This window comes from Aquarana catesbeiana, linkage group LG06 (assembly GCF_042186555.1).
Source record: "Aquarana catesbeiana isolate 2022-GZ linkage group LG06, ASM4218655v1, whole genome shotgun sequence".
Taxonomy (NCBI): Eukaryota; Metazoa; Chordata; class Amphibia; order Anura; family Ranidae; genus Aquarana; species Aquarana catesbeiana.
In genome coordinates, this window is record NC_133329.1 from 105410650 (window position 1) to 105430978 (window position 20329).

Genomic DNA, 20329 nt, shown 5'->3' on the forward strand with positions numbered 1-20329 from the left:
CTTGGCCCACAACAAAATGTCCGCACCGGGCTGCAATCTGCAGTAGACGCTCTGGCCGGCCTCTTTTGTCTCTATGGTACTCAGACCTCCAAAAGGCTCTCTTCCGGTCCTGGACAAGGCTACAGTTGCCGGCTGGGTCCAAAGAGGCTGAGTCTAAGTTTCCCGGCAGCCCTCGCGCTGGAGACTTGTACACAATCATCATGGCGTCCCAGGACGGTGGGTACCGGGTCCCCCGAGGGCACAGCGCATGTGTGACCCGCTTTGGGGTCACCGGGCGCATGCTGCTATAGGATGGGATGTTATTGGCTCTGTGCTTACTAATGACAGCTGTCCTTTACCCGCTGACAGTGTCTGCCTGGTCACCCTGCGTGTGCCAACCTCACCATCCTGCCTGACATGTGTCCTGTGTGAGGGCCCTCCTCTAACACCCCTTATCAGGACTTCACCCCCTGTGTGCCCCCTATATGTCTGACCCATCTGTGTAACCCCCCTACATGTCTGACCCCTCTGTGTGCCCCCTACATGTCTGACCCCTCTGCGTGCCCCCTACATATCTGACCGCTCTGTGTGCCCCCTACATGTCTGACCCCTCTGCGTGCCCCCTACATATCTGACCGCTCTGTGTGCCCCCTACATATCTGACCGCTCTGTGTGCCCCCTACATGTCTGACCCCTCTGTGTGCCCCCTACATGTCTGACCCCTCTGTGTGCCCCCTACATGTCTGACCCCTCTGTGTGCCCCCTACATGTCTGACCCCTCTGTGTGCCCCCTACATGTCTGACCCCTCTGTGTGCCCCCTACATGTCTGACCCCTCTGTGTGCCCCCTACATGTCTGACCCCTCTGTGTGCTTCCCTACATGTCTGACCCCTCTGTGTGCCCCCCTACATGTCTGACCCCTCTGTGTGCCCCCTACATGTCTGACCCCTCTGTGTGCCCCCCTACATGTCTGACCCCTCTGTGTGCCCCCCTACATGGCTGACCCCTCTGTGTGCCCCCCTACATGGCTGACCCCTCTGTGTGCCCCCCTACATGGCTGACCCCTCTGTGTGCCCCCCTACATGGCTGACCCCTCTGTGTGCCCCCCTACATGGCTGACCCCTCTGTGTGCTTCCCTACATAGGTGGCCCCTCTGTGCCATTTGCTTCCTCTGTGTACCCTCCTACATGGGGGGCCCCTCTGTGCCATCTGTTTTTTCTGTGTGTTCCCCTACATGGGGAGGCCCCTCTGTGCCATCTGTTTTTTCTGTGTGTTCCCCTACATGGATGACCCCTCTGTCATCTGCTTCCTGTGTGCTCCCCTTCGTGGATGACCCCCCTGTGCCCTTCTACATGAGGGGGGGACCCTCTGTGCCATCTGCTTCCTCTGTGTGCTCCCCTACATGGGTGAACCCTCTGTGCCATCTGCTTCCTCTGTGTGCTCCCCTACAGGGGTGACCCTTCTGTGCCATCTGCTTCTTGTGTGTCACCCTACATGGCTGACCTCTCTGTGTGCTCTCCTACATGGCTGACCTCTCTGTGTGCTCTCCTACATGGCTGACCTCTCTGTGTGCTCTCCTACATGGCTGACCTCTCTGTGTGCTCTCCTACATGGCTGACCTCTCTGTGTGCTCTCCTACATGGCTGACCTCTCTGTGTGCCCCCCTACATGGCTGACCCCTCTGTGTGCCCCCCTACATGGCTGACCCCTCTGTGTGCCCCCCCTACATGGCTGACCCCTCTGTGTGCCCCCCCTACATGGCTGACCCCTCTGTGTGCCCCCCCTACATGGCTGACCCCTCTGTGTGCCCCCCCTACATGGCTGACCCCTCTGTGTGCCCCCCCTACATGGCTGACCCCTCTGTGTGCCCCCCCTACATGGCTGACCCCTCTGTGTGCCCCCCCTACATGGCTGACCCCTCTGTGTGCCCCCCCTACATGGCTGACCCCTCTGTGTGCCCCCCCTACATGGCTGACCCCTCTGTGTGCCCCCCCTACATGGCTGACCCCCTCTGTGTGCCCCCCCTACATGGCTGACCCCTCTGTGTGCCCCCCCTACATGGCTGACCCCTCTGTGTGCCCCCCCTACATGGCTGACCCCTCTGTGTGCCCCCCCTACATGGCTGACCCCTTTGTGCCATTTGCTTCCTCTGTATACCCTCCTACATGGGGGGGGCCCTCTGTGCCATCTGCTTCTTGTGTGTCACCCTACATGAGTGACCCCTCTGTATGCACTCCTACATGGGTGACCCCTCTGTGTGCTTCCCTACATGGGGGGCCCCTCTGTGCCATTTGCTTTTTCTGTTTGTTTCCCTACATAGATGACCCCTCTATGTCATCTGCTTCCTTGTGCTCCCCTTCGTTGATGACCCCTCTGTATGCTTCCCTTCATGGGGGACCCCTCTGTGCCCTCCTACATGGCAGGGGGGGGGTGCCCTCTGTGCCATCTGCTTCCTCTGTGTGCTCCCCTACATGGGTGAACCCTCTGTGTGCACCCCTACATGGGTGACTCCTCTGTGCCACCTGCTTCCTCTGTGTGCTCCCCTACAGGGGTGACTCCTCTATGCCACCTGCTTCCTCTGTGTGCTCCCCTACAGGGGTGACTCTTCTGTGCCACCTGCTTCCTCAGTGTGCTCCCCTACAGGGGTGACCCTTCTGTGCCATCTGCTTCTTGTGTGTCACCCTACATGGGTGACCCCTCTGTGTGCCCCCTACATGGGTAACTCCTCTGTGCCATTTGCTTCCTCTGTGTGCTCTCTTACAAGGGGGGCCCCTCTGTGCCATCTGCTTTTTCTGTGTGTTCCCCTAAATGGATGACCCCTCTATGTCATCTGCTTCCTGTGTGCTCCCCTTCGTGGGTGACCCCTCTGTATGCTCCCCTTCATGGGGGACCCCTCTGTGCCCTCCTACATGGGGGGGGGGCCCTCTGAGCCATCTGCTTCCTGTGTGCTCCCCTACATGGATGACTCCTCTGTGCCATCTGCTTCCTCTGTGTGCTCCCCTACAGGGGTGACCCTTCTGTGCCATCTGCTTCTTGTGTGTCACCCTACATGGGTGACCCCTCTGTGTGCACTCCTACATGGGTGACTCCTCTGTGTCATCTGCTTGCTGTGTGCCCCCCTACATGGGTGACCCCTCTGTGTGCCCCCCTACATGGGTGACCCCTCTGTATGCTTCCCTACATGGGTGACTCCTCTGTGCCATTTGCTTCCTCTATGTACCCTCCTATATGGGGGGGGCACTCTGTGCCATCTACTTTTTCTGTGTGTTCCCCTACATGGATGACCCCTCTGTGTCATCTGCTTCCTGTGTGCTCCCCTTCGTGGATGACCCCTCTGTATGCTCTCCTACATGGGGGGGGGGGGGGCGGCTCTGTGCCATCTGCTTCCTCTGTGTGCTCCCCTACATGGGTGACACCTCTGTGCCATCTGCTTCCTCTGTGTGCTCCCCTACAGGGGTGACCCTTCTGTGCACCTCTACATGGGTGACCCCTCTGTGTGCACCCCTACATGGGTAATCCCTCTGTATGCTTCCCTACATGAGTGACTCCTCTGTGCCATTTGCTTTTTCTGTGTGCTCCCCTACATGGATGACCCCTCTGTTTCATCTGCTTCCTGTGTGCTCCCCTTCGTGGATGACCCCTCTGTGCCCTCCTACAGGGGGGCATCTCTGTGCCATCTGCTTCCTCCTGTGTTCTCCCCTACATGGATGACCCCTCTGTCATCTGCTTCCTGTGTGCTCCCCTTCGTGAATAGCCCCTCTGTATGCTCCCTCGTACATGGGGGTGGGGCCCTCTGTGCCATCTGCTTCCTCTGTGTGCACCCCTACATGGGTGACTCCTCTGTGCCATCTGCTTCCTCTGTGTGCTCCCCTACAGGGGTGACTCTTCTGTGCCATCTGCTTTCTCTGTGTGCTCCCCTACATGGGTGACCCCTCTGTGTGCTCCCCTACATGGGTGACTCCTCTGTGCCATCTGCTTCCTCTGTGTGCTCCCCTACATGGGGGATCCCTCTGTTTGCTCCCTTACATGGGTGACTCCTCTGTACTCTCCCCTATATGAATGACTTCTCTGTGCCATCTGCCTCCATGTGTCTTATATGGGTGGTTCCTCTGTGTGCCCTCCTACATAGGTGACCCCTTTTTCCATCATCTGCTTCCTGTGTCCTACATGGATGTGCCCTCTGCTCCTCTTTGTCCAGCATTGTTGACCCCCCTGTGCCATCTGCTTTCTGTGTGCCCTCCTACGTGGGTGACTCCTCTGTACGATCTGTGTCGTCTGGATTCTACATGCTCCTGTGTTCTCTCCTAATTGGGTGATCTCTCCTGACGTGCCAGACAGTTTTCTGTGTGTGTGCCATGTTCCTGGTCTAATCTCTCCTGATGTGCCAATTGTCTGTGTGTGCCATGTGCCAGTCTTCTGTGTGTGCCATGTTCCTGGTCTGATCTCTCCTGATGTGCCAGTCTTCCACTGCTCTCTGTAGAGTCATGTGTGTGTCATGTGCCTGACATGGCTGCCCAATGAGTCATCACCCTGACAGCATTTACTTTCATTTTGGTGCAGTCTATTGGTGGCTCATAGATTTTTCTGTGTTTAAGGTATTTATAGATCTCCCTGCATGTCTGTGTTGTTGTTTCTAACATCCTTGTAGAATGCCGGTATTGTTGGTACTTCTGCCATCTTTTTACAACTTCGTGGCACTTGTGTGACTTGTCTCCTCTTGGCTGTAATGACAATGTATGAAGCTGGATTTTTTGTTGTTGCTCTAACTCAGCAGAGAACATGGAAGTGGGGGGGGGGGGGGGGGGGGGGGCTTTAATCGAGACAAGGTTTAGAAGAAATGGGAAATTCTTTCAAAGGGAACGTAGACAAATCCACAATTTTATTATAGTGGGAGGGGGTTTGAATTTCTGACAATATTTTTATTGCTATCTGTGGCTTCCTCTTTTGTTGACAAAACTGTTCTAATTTTTCTACTGGTGTCACAGGGACAGGAAGTGATGGTAAATCTCCCCAGTTGGGTCACAGACAGACATTTTTACGCTTCCCCATTGTATCCAAGACAAACAAAATATTTTGGCTATAGTTGGGCTTTAAGAAGTAATTGAAGGGAACCTATGCCCATTGTGGCCACAAGACAGTGTGCAGTGCCTGCAGTCAGCCTGGGTTTTCCTGCACAGCACCATATCAACCAAAGAGAATCTTTCAGAATATGGATGTATGGATCTAACAATGAACCAGGATTCTGAGCTGTCATCCTGGTTGTTGCTGCACTACCTAGAGACCTGAAAGAAGCGTGTACTCTATATGACAGGAGCTGACACTTTTCAGACTTTAATGGCTGCCTTCTTGCTCCAGCCTAGTCATTCACTAACAAGTGAAGTCAGTTTCTTTAGAGATCCATAGGGAGGTGGGGAGAGCAGGAAGGGGCAGGGAGCTGCTCACAATTTCCTTAAGACCCCCTTTCACACTGGGGCGCTTTGCAGGTGCTACAGTGCTAAAAATAGCGCCTGCAAAGCGCCCTGAAAGTGCCGCTGCTTTGTCTCCAATGTGAAAGCCCCCCGAGGGCTTTCACACTGGATCGGTGCGCTAGCAGGATGGGAAAAAAATTCCTGTTAGCAGCATCTTTGGAGCGGTGTGTATACCACGCCTGCCCATTGAGATCAATGGGGCACCTTGGCTATACCGCCGGCAAAGCGCCTCAGCAGAGGCGCTTTGCGGTGGTTTTTAACCCTTTCTCGGCCACTAGCGGGGGGTAAAACTGCCCCACTAGCGGCTTGAGTACCGCTGCTAAAACGACGGTAAAGCGCAGCTAAAAATAGCAGTGCTTTACCGCCAACGCACCTCCCGCCCCAGTGTGAAAGGGGCCTAATGGAGCATTTTATCTTTGTACAAAATGTGTGTCTGCAGTCATTGGTTGCCTGTCCCCAGGATAGCCAATGGGTTTCTTTAATGTACTCCAGATTTCTGTTATTATAATTTTCCGAAATCTCATGCAGTCTAAGGCTGGCCATACATCATGCAACTTTCATAGGTTGCTGTTTATCAGCACAGGGAGCCTTCCCCACCGGCAGAATACAGTGATCGCTGCTGGTGGCTATAGCCAGCCTGCACACACATGAATCGAAATTTGGCCCGTTCCTGCTAAACCGGCTAAATTTCGATCCATGTATGGCCGGGTTAAATATCCAGATCAGGGGATTAATAGAGATTCCTTTGTCTTGATTACCAAATTCAAGGCATGTCTCAGTTGAAATACCTATAGAGATAACAGAATGGAAGGTCATATTCTTTGTCTTTTTTTTTTTTTTTTTTAATGAAGCCTGATTATGTGTTCCTAGCATGAGCTGTATGTTGGTATGAATAGAAGAAGCCCCTGATTCTGCTGACACCATTTGCCATTCATTGTGGAATAATCTGCTTTGTACGTTGTTGCCCTGACTAGCACTCCTGTATTTTATTTCCCCCCCCCACAGAAGTGGAAGAGCTGGGGATGGAGGCGGATGGACAGAAGTTACAGCTGAGCTGTGCAGAGGGTGGAGACGCAAGTTCTCAGGACGATGTCCCTGCACAGCCAGAGGCAGTCAGCAATGGAGAGGACTCTGAGTCAGAGAAAGAACATGTGGAGTTTAAGATCATCTGGAATAAGAAAAAGTACGACGTGAGGCTCCCATTGGACAGCACCGGAGCAAGCCTTAAACAGAAGATTCATACACTCACAGGTGTGGCTTCTTTCATATGCTGTCATCAGGATTGCTACACCGGGATATATAGCTTTAGAAAGAAGTCTTATTAAACTATATTAGTTATCAATCTTGACAGCAGTATGGCAGGCCACAGGCTTTTTTTGTTGCCATGCAGGACAGTGATCTTTAATAGTGAAGTGTCAAAAATGTTGAAGCCACAATATAATAGTGGGAGACTACATAGTTCTGTCTAGATAGTCTTTCTTTAAAGTGACCCCTGGGCTGTAAAAGAAGAGCATGTATGGTTAACCTTGTGGGAGCTGGGGGTCTTCAGATTCACTGTGCTGCTTCTAGACCGCTACAGGTATTTAACACTTTCAGGTTTGACCAATACCTGCTCCCCTTTACTGCACTCTTTGGTTCTTCCCTCTGCCTTTCGCATTATCTATTGATGTAAGTCAAGAGATGACAGGAGGAACAGTGGGAGGAGTAGGTCTTTATAAATTAAAAAATGCAGACTACATGCAGCGGCCCGGAAGCAGCAAAGGTAAGTATACGTGCGCTTTTTTTTTTTTTTTTTTTACAAGTTACCATGGGGTGCCCAGCAATGAGAGGTTTACTAGTGCGATCTGAATCTGTTGCAGCTGTGCATGGTAGCCAATCAGCTTCTAACGTCAGCTTGTTCAATTAAGCTTTGATAATGAAACCTTAAAGTGGTTGTTAACCCACTTTGCCAACTTTACACAATCCTCCTCCTTCCCTAATGACAGCTGCTCCTGTCTGTGTGTTTTATAAAGAAAAATACCTTGTTTACCAAATTTCAGGGTCACGTGATCGTGGGGAGCCGCTCTGAAATTCAGTAAAGGAGACATTTTTTTTATAACACACAGACAGGAGCAGCTGTCATTAGGAAAGAAGGAGGCTTGTGTAAGATTTTAAGTGTTATGAGAACAGCAGGAGTTGCGGGGGCGGGCACTGTCACAGGATCTGAAAAGCAGGGAAGGAGGGGGGAAAAAAAAGCACAGAGGAGGACAGGAGGGCTGCGGATGATGGAGGCACGTAAACTGACCACGGTGTCAGGGCTCAGCAGCCATAATACACCGTGGTCAGTTTACAAAGGGGAGGGTAGAAACTGGCAGGATCAGCCAGGTATTTTAGGTGTTACAGGGCCACATTTCACAGAATAAGCACTGTGCTGTATAACATGCTTTAACCACTTGCCGCCTGCCATATAGCAATATGACGGCGGCAAAGTGGTTTAGTTATCCTGATTGGACGTCCTATGATGTGAACAGGATAACGAGCCGGCGCGCAGCGATCGGAGGTGCTGTGTGTCAGTCTGACACACTGCGACTCCAATCGTGGTATGGAGCCTCTGACAGAGGCTCCTTACCTCGTGATCAGCTGTGACCAATCACAGCTGATCATCGCGTGAACCAGGAAGTGCCGGTAAATGGCTTTCCTTGATTTACGACAGGGAGAGGATCGGCGGCTCTCTCTGTCAGAGGGAGGGGCCTGCGCTGATAATCAGCACATTGATTGATTATTAGTGCAGCCCCCATCAGATGTGCCCATCAGCTGCCAATAAATACCCATCACCTTGCAGCCTGTGCTCCATAATAAATGCCTGCCAGTGCCCATAAAAGTGGCAATCAGTGCCCCGTCAGTAATGCCTGTCAGTGCCCCTCAGATGCCACTCAGTCATGCCTGTCAGTAGTTCCTCATCAGTGCTGCCTATCCAGTGCCACCTATCTGTGCCCATCAGTTCCGCCTATCAGTGTCTGTCAGTGCCGCCTATCAGTGCTTATCAGGTTTTGTTTTTTTTGTTTATAGCGCAAAAAATAAAAAACTGCAGAGATGATCGAATACCACCAAAAGAAAGCTCTATTTGTGGGAAGAAAATTATAAAAATGTAGTTTGGGTACAGTGTTGCATGACCGCGCAATTGTCATTCAAAGTGCGACAGCGCAGAAAATTGTCCTGGGCAGGAAGGGGGGAAAGTGCCTGGTATTGAAGTGGTTAAAGGAGCAGGAACCTTCTCTTCCATTTTTTTTTTTTTTTTTTTTTTTTTTTTTTTTTTTAGGTTAACAAACGCTTTATAGGGGATTGGTTTCTATGCAGAACTGCACTGGATTTTGCACTCTCCAGTTAAAAAAAAAAAAAAAACAATATCTACTATGCAATTTGACACCTGATGCAGGTTAAAAAAAAAAAAAAAGAAGTATATCAGGGATGTAATATCCTCTCCTGCCCCAGGCTGCCACAGTAATAACTACTATCTGGGGTATAACCAGTTGTAAAAACCCATATGGAGCATGGGACTCTAGGGGGTTGGTTTACTAAAATTGGAGAGTGCAAAATCTTATGCAGCTCTGCATAGAAACCAGCTTCCATTTTTATTTTATTTTTTTTTTATTTATTTTTTTTGTCAAAACTTAAAGGGTAAGTTTTATTTTTACAGAAAATCTGTAAGGTGAACTTACACTGGAATCCCTCCCCATCCATGTGAAGGTGCTGACCAATTAGAATGGCTGCCATTTCTATAAACGCTGAGAGGTACAGATAGGAGAATAAGATGGAGTTAGAAGCTGATTGGCTACCATTCAGAGCTGCACCAGATTTTGCACGCTCCAGTTTAAGGGCCAATTCACACTGAGTTGCACTAAAATGTATGGAAATTGCAAATGCATGTACGTTTCCATCCATTTTAGTTGCATTTTAACACATGCTGACGTCTGTTGACATCCATTGATATGCATGCACAGCCTTATGGTGTAACTAGGACACATTGGAAATTATTGTTTTCAGATGTCCTTCCGTTAATCTGTATTTATTTATCATACATCACGGGACACAGAGCACCATAATAATGACTATCTGGGTTATATGCTACCTTTAGGTGATTGGACACTGGCAACCAATAGTAAGAAGGTTCCTCCCATGTAACCCCTCCCACACGGGAAGTACCTTCTTTTTTTGCCAGTTTCTTGAAGGTGATGGTCATGGGTGTTGAAGCTCGTCAAATTCTTCAATGATGTCCCAGTGAGGATGTTATAATTGGATCCATTCGGATGGCAGGAAAGCTAAAGTGGAAGGTACCCGAGCCTCGGTTCAAGAACGAGGTTTTGTCTGTAATGTGTCCTTTATGGCGCTGGACCCTTGTTAATGTTATTCCTGGTCTATTACTTGCCCAAGGGAACCAGAATGGTGCCTTACAGGTCCAAGGGTGTGGACCCCAAATAAAGGGGCACCCGTACTTGAAGGTCCTCAGAGGCGCTACCCGCCGTGATGGGGGAAGATTGGGCCTGTCTCAGGCCCTGCAGCGTGGACCAGTGAGTACTCCCTCTGGGATGCCTAAAGAACTGTTGTTCCCTCTATATCATGTTTTTAGGTCCTAAAATTTGCGTGTGCCTTGTGTCCCACTGTGTCTGAGGTTACAGAAGACAGCCGGCGGTGTGCACTTATGCGGGTATTTCCCGCGTGTGTGCTGCGTGCATGCCTGTGCTCTGCGTGTTACGCATGCGTCGTGGGCATGCGCATGCGCCGCAGGGGTTCCCGGGGGTGCATCCCGTGGGCGTGCGTGTATGCACGCGCACGTGCGCGGCGATGCCGGTTGTCGGCATCAGTTAATGGGCTCATAATAGCCAGGACTCCTGGTGTGCACAGTTGGGACACAGAGGTCTGGGGCATGTCACTTGGACAGTTGCAACAAGTTTGAAGGGTCTTTGTATAAGGCTGTGATAGCTGCTTATATGCTGGCTTTCATCCATATAGCTCAGAGGGAGTATTTTTATCCCTCAACTCTTGTAGGCAATGTTATTATTATTTATTATTATTATACAGGATTTATATAGCGCCGACAGTTTACGCAGCGCTTTACGGCATTAGGGCAGATAGTACAATAACAATACAATTCAATACAGGAGGAATCAGGGAGCCCTGGTCGTTAGAGCTTACAATCTAGGAGGGAGGGTTAAGTTATACAAAAGGGTAATAGCTGTGGTGGATGAGCTAATGGAGAAAATAGTGCAGTTGTTAGATGGAGGCAGGATAGGCTTCTCCGAAGAGGAAAGTTTTCAGGGATCACCTTAAAGTGGATAAATTTGGAGACAGTCTGACAGATTGGGGTAGGGAATTTCAGAGGATGGGCGAGGCTCGGCAGAAGTCCTGGAAGCAGATATGGGAGGAGGTGATGAGGAAGCTAGAGAGCAGGAGATCTTGGGAGGAACGAAGAGGGCGATTAGGTTGGCATTTTGAGACTAGGCTAGTGATGTAACTGGGGGCAAAGTTGTGGATGGCTTTGTAACTTATTGTTAGTATTTTGAATTTAATTTGTTGGACGAGTGGCAGCCAGTGGAGGGATTGGCAGAGAGGGGTAGCAGACACTGAGCGGTTTGTAAGGTGGATGAGTCTGGCAGCAGCATTCATGATGGACTGAAGAGGGGACAGTCTATTTAAAGGTAAGCCAATGAGGAGGGAGTTGCAGTAGTCGAGGCGAGAGTAACCATGGAGTGAATCAGGAACTTTGTGGTTTCATTGGTTAGAAAGGGACGTAGTTTAGAGATGTTGCGGAGGTTGAGGCAGCAAGCTTTGGAAAGTGATTGGATGTGGGGCCTAAAGGAGAGTTCAGAGTCCAGGATAACACCTAGCACCCTGACATGTGGGGATGGGTGGATGGTTGTGCCATTGCACTTGACAGATAAAACAGGGGAAGAGGCATGTGGGGGATATTATAAGCTCGGTTTTGGACAAGTTGAGTTTGAGGAAGTGGTGTGACATCCATACAGATATGTCTGTTAGTAAGTTAGTGATGCGTGAGGGGTGGAGAGATAGATTTGTGTGTCGTCAGCGTAGAAATGATATTGAAAGCCGTGAGAGGCTATCAGCTGACCCAGGGAAGAGGTGTAGATTGAAAATAAAAGAGGCCCAAGAACAGAACCTTGGGGGACCCCGACGGAGAAGGGAAGAGGAGTGGAGGAAGTAGAATTGTAAGCGACACTGAAGGTGCGTTGGGATAGGTAGGATGAGAGCCACTGAAGAGCACAGTCACGGAGAACGAGGGAGTAAAGTTTTTTGAGAAGGAGGGGGTGGTCAACCGTGTCACCAGGGCCAAGTGCTTCTTCTCCCAAGCGGTATCGACGGCCTCAGCCGCTTAGTTTTAAAAAACCTCAGGGTCAAAAAAGACCCTGGACCCAAAAGCCAGCCAAGTCCAATTCCAAGTCTACCTTGTGAAGGGACGCCCCCACTCTTAGAGGTGGGGGGCAGACTTCGGCTGTTTTCAGATGCTTGGGGGGAAAACTGGTTCAGGACAGGTGGGTCATTTCCACTATAACACAAGGTTACAAAATAGATTTCCGGGAATTTCCCCCAACTCTGTTTCTGGTATCCAGAATTCCATCAGATCCAGAGAAGAAGAAATGCCTGTTCCTGGCTTTAGAGCATCTAGAAAAGCAAGGGGTAATTGTCAAGGTTCCGCACAAAGAAAGATTCAAGGGGTTTTACTCGAACCTTTTCACAGTGCCGAAGCCGAACGGGGAGGTAAGGCCCATTCTGGACCTCAAGTCCCTCAACCGCTTTCTAAACGTCCGGACCATCCGTATGGAGTCGGTCCATTCGGTATTCGCATCCTTGAGAAAAGGGGATTTCTTAGCATCCATAGACATCAAGGACGCCTACCTGCATGTACTGATCTTCGGTCCACATCAAAGATTTCTGCGTTTCGCAGTAGAGGGGTGTCATTTCCAATTTGTGGCATTGCCATTCGGTCTAGCCACGGCCCCTCGGGTCTTCACAAAGATTCTGGCCCCGATATTGGCATTCCTAAGGTCCCAAAAGATCTCGGTGATAGGATATCTGGACGATCTTCTGTTAAAGGACCAATCTTGCTCCTTCCTAGTCGAAAATGTTACTACAACGCTTCGTTTTCTGAGGTTCCTTGGCTGGATTCTGAATGTGGACAAATCGGCCCTCCGTTCGGCTCAGGTCTTGATATATCTGGGCCTGATCCTGGACACCACTCAAGAAAAGGTATTTTTACCTCCCTTAAAGGTCACCTCCATATTGGAGCTGGTCCAAAAAGTAAAGGAGTAGAGAGGCCTTCGATTCGACTGTGCATGAGGTTGCTGGGCAAGATGGTGTCATCTTTCAGCGCAGTTCCCTATGCGCAGTTTCACTCCAGGTTGTTCCAGAAAAATATTCTGGAGGCCTGGGACAAGACTGTTCAAGCCTTGGTTCGTCCCATGTCTCTATCCCCACAGGTACAACTGGACCTCTCTTGGTGGCCGAAAACCAGCAACTTGAGGGTGGAAAATCCTTTCCACCTGTAACCTGGAAGGTGGTAACTACGGACGCCAGTCGTCTCGGCTGGGGGGCAGTCCTGGAAGAGGAATCTGTCCAGAGAATATGGTCCCAAGCGGAAAAGCCTTTGCCCATCAATCTGCTGGAAATTTGGGCAGCTCGCTTGGCTCTCCTATTCTGGACATCCAGATTGCGGGGTCTTCCTGTCCGAGTCCAGTCCGACAACTCCACAGTGGTGGCATACATCAACCACCAAGGAGGCACTCGGAGCCAGGCGGCCCAAAAGGAGGTAAATCACATATTAACTTGGGCAGAGAGGCTTGTGCCATTTCTTTCAGCGGTCTTTATTCCGGGTGTGGACAATTGGCGGGCACCATTTGTTACCAGGGGAGTGGTCCCTTCATCCCAAAGTTTTTCTTCAAATCTGCCAGCGCTGGGGGATCCCAGATGTGGATCTTCTGGCATCCAGATTCAATGCCAAGCTGGACAGGTTTGTATCCAGGACCAAGGATCCACTTGCTGTCGGGACGGATGCATTGGTGGTTCCCTGAGATCGGTATTCCCTAATCTATGCTTTTCCTCCGATCCAGATTCTGCCGCACCTGTTACGCAGGATACAGGAAGAACAGAAAAGTGATCCTGGTGGCCCAGGAGGTCCTGGTACACAGAGATTGTGAGGATGGCGGTGGGGGACCCTTTGTGCCTCCCATACCATCCAGACCTATTATCTCAAGGGCCCAAATTCCATCCTTCTTTACGGTCGCTAAATTTGAGGGCATGGCTATTGAAACCAGGGTACTGAAAGACCGTGGCATTAGAGGTTCAGTCTTGTCTACTCTGATAAATGCTAGAAAACGGTTTCTAGAAGTATTTACCATAGGGTCTGGAAGTCATACATTTTCTGGTGCGAGAGGAGAAGATGGCACCCTCGCAAGTATACGATTGGGAGGCTCCTTGCCTTTCTTCAAACAGGAATTGATTTAAACCTATCTTTGGGGACCATTAAAGGACAAATTTCGGCCTTATTGTTTTTTTTCCAGAGACCAATTGCGTCTCATTCTTTAGTGCAAACCTTCGTCAAGGGGGTAATGCACTTAAGGCCACCGGTTAAGCCACCCTTATGCCCCTGGGACCTGAACTTGGTGCTATCAGTTCTACAGAGTCAACCTTTTGCACCTATTAAGCATATTCCTTTTATCCTATTGACTAGGAAATTGGTCTTTTTGGTGGCCATAACTTTGGCAAGAAGGGTGTCAGAGTTGGCCGCTCTTTCTTGTGAAGAACCTTTTTTATTTTTAAATCAGGACAAGGTGGTCATGCGCCCTCGTCCTGATTTTTTGCCTAAAGTGGTTTCCAATTTTCATTTGAATCAGGATATCATTTTACCTTCCTTTTTTCCAAAGTCTAGGGAAGAAAGGTTGCTTCACTCACTGGATGTGGTGAGAGTGATCAAGGTTTACTTAAGCATATCGGCTCCTTTTCGGAAAACTGACTCCCTTTTTGTCCTGCCAGAGGGTCCTTAAAAGGGACAGGCAGCGACTAGTTCAACTATCTCTAGGTGGATTTGCCAGGTCATTATCCAGGCTTATGGGTTGAAACACAAGGTTCCACCTCGATATCTGAAAGCTCACTCCACTAGAGGAGTTAGTGCATCATGGGCAGTGTGCCAACAGGTATCTGTGGCTCAGGTTTGCAAAGCGGCCGCTTGCTCTTCGGTTCATACGTTCACCAGGTTTTACCAGGTGGATGTTAGATCTCAAAGGGAGACTGTTTTTGGCCGCAGGGTGCTGCAAGCAGCTTTATAAACTCTGGGCCTGGATGGGGTCTAGGAATGCTGTGTTACCTCCCCTCAAATGCATTGCTTTAGGACATCCCAGATAGTCATTGTTATGGTGCTCTGTGTTCCGTGATGTACGATAAAGAAAAATCCCTCCCTTCTTTTCTGGAATCTTCATTGCTTGCTACAAAACTAAGGTACTTCCCGTGTGGGAGGGGTTATATGGGAGGAACCTTCTTACTATTGGTTGCCAGTGTCCAATCACCTAAAGGTAGCATATAACTCAGTCATTATTATGGTGCTCTGTGTCCCGTGATGTACGCCCAAGAAAAGGATTTTACAGGTAAGCTGTTTTAAAAATCCATTTTCTTTCTCGAACATCACGGGACGCAGAGCCTCAGTAATTACTGATGGGTTATATAGGTATCACTAGGTGATTGGACACTGGTCACACCCTAAACAGGAAGTTCAACCCCCTATATAATCCCTCCCCTTGCAGGGATACCTCAGTTTTTACGCCAGTGTCTTAGGTGATGGACGTGTAAAGATGTCCTGTGCTGAGCTCCAAAGGGATTATCCTATATCCTATACTGGGGCAAGCCAGGCGAACCGGATCCATTTCAAAGTGTCTTTTCTAGGCCGAATTGGATGGTACCTGGGCCTCGTGTCCGAAGAAACGAGGTTTTACCTGTAACGCTTCTCTTTTTAGAGACCTGCACCCCGCATATCAGAAAATGGTTTTCTATCCTTATTTCTGGCCGGGTGCTTTACAGGCCAGAACTGTGGATCCCCCTATTCGTAGGGGGCCCCAGTCTCTGAAGGTTTTTTCAAACGGAGCCCACCGTGAGAGGTGAAGATTGAGTCTGTATAACAGAACCCTGCGGCTGGATAAGGTAAGAGGAGATTCCACAGAATTTTTTTAATTCTAGTAGGTTTTCTCCTTTAAGGTAAATGCATGCTATGCCTATTGTCGCCTTCGGGGGCTGCCAAGAGCACATACCTTCTCATGCTGATGTCTGTCTCTGTGTTTCCACGCTGCACAAGCTCCTCCGGCCGGCTCAGGTAGGATGGGATGGGGGGCTCTCCTTAGGGATATCTCCCCCCAGACTAGGGGGAGGCCACAGGTGGTCTGTAAAGGCGGTTGTACACCGCACTTTTGCCGCCGCCGCCATTGCCACGTGCAGACCCCATTACTACCGGCCTCTCTCCATCCTCTCCCCTCCCCCAGCCTTCCCTCCATGCTGTCCCGGAGGGTCGGATTGCACTGGAAGCGCGCGTTTTTCGAAAAACGTAGGGGGGGGGGGCGGGGTGTCAGCACAGTGAGACGAGTAGCTCAGAGGAAAGGGTGATTCTGTGAATGCACTGTAGACTCCAAATCCCTGAGTGAAAGTCTGGCAGTGTGCTCAGACGCCCACATTGCAGGCTATTAAAGGCACAGATTACAGGTGCACTAAGCCTTTGGAGGGACACAGAGCTGATGGTCACATGTAAGGTGGGACACAGGCATTCTCCTAGGCAGCCTTTACTAAGGGAACACCAGACTGGGCATTTGGTAGCAAGGCTTTTGCCAGACTACATCGCTCAGCAGTCAGTGTTCATTTTGTGATACCTCTACCTTGTTGCTTTACACTATGGGTAGAAGAGGTTCAAATACCCCAAGAACCAGAGACTCTAGGGGATCTCTTTCAGGTTCTGAGGACCTCCTTTCTGCAGCATCCTCCCCCCCCCTGAGGGGCCAGGGACGGCTAGCCAGGGAGAGCCGTTGGGGTCAGGGGCTACACCTGCTTTTGGCACTTAAGCCCCTGTATACATTACACAGGAGGCTTTTTCCTCAACCATTAATGGTTTAGAGGAAGGATTAATGGCCGTGTTTACATCTTCACTCAGTGGAAGAAAACGCACTAGGCCTTCCTCTGTTCCCTAAGACCCTCAGGCAGAGGAGCTCTGGGATAAAGGAGAGGAATCCCTTTCAGAGGATCGGGATGGAACGGATGATTCCTTCTCTGAGGAATCAAGTGGAGAAGGGCCCTCTTCGCTTCTCAGGATGAGAAAGTCTTGGTACAGATCCTTGCTGGATTGGTCCGTTCCACATTTAAAGTATCCGTATCTGAATCAGTTAGAGAACCCTCTGTTTCTTTGGGGTCACTGAAGCCTCCTCAAACAACACATGCTTTTCCTGTTTATAATGTACTTGAAAAAGCTTATTTTTTCTGAGTGGGATCACCCAGATAAACGTTTTTTTCCGCCTGGAAAAGTTTTCAATACTTTATCCTAGGGAAGAAATGTTTTATAAAAATGTGGGGGATACCGGCCGTTGATGCCGCCATTTCCTCTGTAGGCTGACTTGTCCTGTAGACAATGCTCAGAGGCTCAGGGATCCTGTGGATAAAAGGATGAAATCCCTATTGAAGGATATTTTCTCCTTAGCAGGTTCAGTAGTTCAACCTGCAGTGGCAGCGATTGGAGTCTGTCAATACTTAAGAGACCATGTTAAGCAGGTCATCAAAGTTTTACTTGAACAGCAGGCCCAGGGGTTAGCTAACCTTACAGAGGCCTTATGTTTTGCTATTTACGCCATTAGAGATTCTATCAGGCAAAACCTCTCGTCTTTCACTTGAGTTGGTGCGTATGCGTAGAATCTTATGGTTGAAAGATGGTCAGCTGAAGCACCATGTAAGAAACTTCTGGCTGGATTTCCATTTCATGGTGCAAGGTTGTTTAGAGAAGACTTGGATAATTACATTCAAAGGTTCTCTAGTGGGAGAGCACTCTCTTACCTGTTAAGAAGAGGAGTAAGCGTCCCTCTTTCAAACTGACTCTTTTTCCAGTGCCAGAGGCATCAGCCTCTAGGCAGTCGCGACGGTCTTCTCCGTCTGGGTCAGGAAACAAGAGTCAAACCCCAGAGACAAAAGTCCTGGGGGAAGAAGCCTGCTAGACAGGACTCTAAGGCCTCTTTATGAAGGGGTGCCCCCGCTCGCTCGAGTGGGGGGGAAGACTGCTACAGTTCTCAAAAGCTCTGGCAGGAGGATTTCAGGACAGATGGGTAATCTCCACGGTAACCTTAGGTTACAAACTGGAGTTCCAAGAGTTTCCCTCTCATCGTTTCCTCAGATCAGGTGTCCCCAGAGATCCAGAGAAGAAGCAGTCGCTCCTTCTAGCGTTGGAGCGACTTTTGTCGCAAGAGGTCATCGTGGTGGTTCCCGCGAAGGATCAAGGATTGGGTTTTATTCCAACCTTTTGGCGGTCCTTCCGCATGGAATCAATTCGGACAGTAGTCTCCATCCTGCAGGGAGGAGAATTTGCTGGCATCATTAGACATCAGAGATGCATATCTGCAGGTACCCATTTTTCCTGCTCATCAGAAGTTTCTGCACTTCAGGATAGGAGGGCGTCATTTCTAGTTTGTGGCTCTGCCTTTCGGGATAGCCACTGCACCTCGAGTGTTCACTAAGATCTTGGCTCCACCTCGGGCCAGATTAAGGGCTCAGGGTATAACTGTCATAGCATACCTAGATGACCTGCTCTTGATAGACCGGTCGGTAGCCTCGTTGAACGGGAACTCGAGGACCACAGTCAAGTATCTGGAACACCTAGGTTGGATCCTCAACCTAGAAAGATCTTTCCTAAAACCAGTAAGAAAACTGGAGTATTTGGTTCTGATCATAGATACAAGCCAGGAAGAAGGTATTTTTTACCTCGGGCAAGGATCACTGCCTTAAGGGAGCTGATTCTGGTAGTCAGGACCAAGAAGGGTCTTTCTGTCCGCCTTTGTATACGGCTGCTGGGAAAGAGGGTAGCTTCGTTCGAAGCTGTTCCCTATGCTCAATTTCAGTCAGGACTGTTGCAACACTGTATCCTGTCGGCCTGGAACAAGAAGGTTCAGGCATTAGATTTTCCGATGCACTTGTCTCATGCAGTGCGTCAGTGCCTCAATTGGTGGTTAATACCCGAAAGCTTGCAGAAAGGGAAATCCTACCGGTCACCTGAACGGTGGTAACAACGGATGCCAGTCTTTCCGGTTAGGGAGCAGTTCTGGAACAGTCTGCGGTCCAAGTGGTATGGTCCAAGACCGAGAGGTCTCTACCCATCAACATTCTGGAGATCCGTGCGGCATATCTAACCCTAAAAGCCTGGACTCTCAGGCTACAGGGTTGCCCAGTCAGGATCCGGTCCGAAAATGCCACAGCTGTGGCTTAGATCAAATTTGTGGCAGGGACAAAAGATCCTCTTGCATACGGGCCGAATGCGGTGGTGATTCCATGGCATCGGTTCTCACTGGTTTATGCATATTCTGCTGCTGCCACGATTCCTTCGCAGGATCAGGCAGGAAGGTCGGTACTTCTGGTAGCCCCCGCTTGGCCCAGGAGGACTTGGTATGCAGAAATGGTAAGGATGACGGTGGGTTCCCCGTGGACACTACTGTCACGCCCAGACCTGTTATCTCAGGGTCCAGCGTTCCAGCCTGCCTTACAAATGTTAAAATTGATGGTTTGGCTATTGAAACCCAGGTTCTGAAGAGTCGTGGGGTTTCAGGTCCTGTGATATCTACCTTGATCAATGCAAGGAAGCCAGCTTCCAGAGTAATTTATCATCGAGTCTGGAAAGCTTATGTATCCTGGTGTGAATCCAGGGGTTGGCATCTCAGAAAATATGTGTTTGGTAGAATTCTTGATTTTCTACAATTGGGATTAGAGATGAAGCTGGCCTTGAGTACCATCAGGGGCCAGATCTCGGCCTTATCAGTAGTATTGTCAACGGCCACTTGCTTCGCATTCTTTGGTCCAAACTTTATGCAGGAGGTGATGCGTCTTAATCCTCCGGTTAAGGTGCCCCTAAACCCCTGGGACTTGAACTTGGTTCTGTCTGTTTTACATAAACAGCCCTTTGAACCAATACGTCAGATTCCTTTGGTCTTGCTGACAAGGAAGTTAATTTTTCTGGTAGCCATCTCTTTTGCTAGAAGAGTATCAGAATTAGCAGCTCTTTCCTGTAAAGAGCCTTATTTGATTATGCACAAGGATAGAGTGGTGTTGCGCCCTCATCCTAGTTTCTTGCCGAAGGTGGTTTCAGATTTTCATCTAAACCAAGACATTGTTCTGCCTTCCTTTTTTTCCAGATCCCTGTTCTTCGGAAGAAAGGTCTCTACATTCTTTGGATGTAGTAAGAGCAGTCAAGACCTATCTGGAAGCAACTGCTCAAATTCGCAAAACGGATGTTTTGTTCGTGCTGCCAGAGGGTCCCAATAGAGGACAGGCAGCGTCAAGATCTACCATTTCTAAATGGATTCGACAGTTGATTATTCAAGCTTACGGGTTGAAACGGAAGATTCCTCCATTTCAGATCAGGGCACATTCCACAAGAGCTATTGGTGGTTCTTGGGCAGTGCATCACTGGGCCTCTATGGCTCAAATCTGCAAGACCGCAACCTGGTCTTCAGTTCATACATTCACCAGATTTTATCAGGTGGATGTGAGAAGGCATGAGGATATCGCCTTTGGGCGTAGTGTGCTGCAGGCAGCGGTACAGGGTCCTCAGGTCTGATTGCACCCTACTTGGTTGTGGTTCCCCTCCCCTCAGATAACATTGCTCTGGG

General features: G+C 49.7%; 1 protein-coding gene across 2 annotated transcripts in view; it reads left to right on the top strand.

Moving 5' to 3' along the window:
• The first annotated feature begins 62 nt into the window (after positions 1–62).
• UBFD1 (ubiquitin family domain containing 1) overlaps positions 63–20329 on the top strand; it is a 46454-nt gene continuing 26187 nt past the window's right edge. Inside the window, exons 1-2 of one of the 2 annotated variants that reach the window (XM_073636609.1) lie at positions 63–216; positions 6453–6698. In XM_073636609.1, coding sequence (XP_073492710.1) covers positions 201–216; positions 6453–6698 — 262 coding nt within the window. In that variant the 5' untranslated portion in view covers positions 63–200. Of the gene's footprint in view, positions 217–4457; positions 4575–6452; positions 6699–20329 lie in introns of those variants that run through there. The other variant, XM_073636607.1, reaches the window with a different exon arrangement.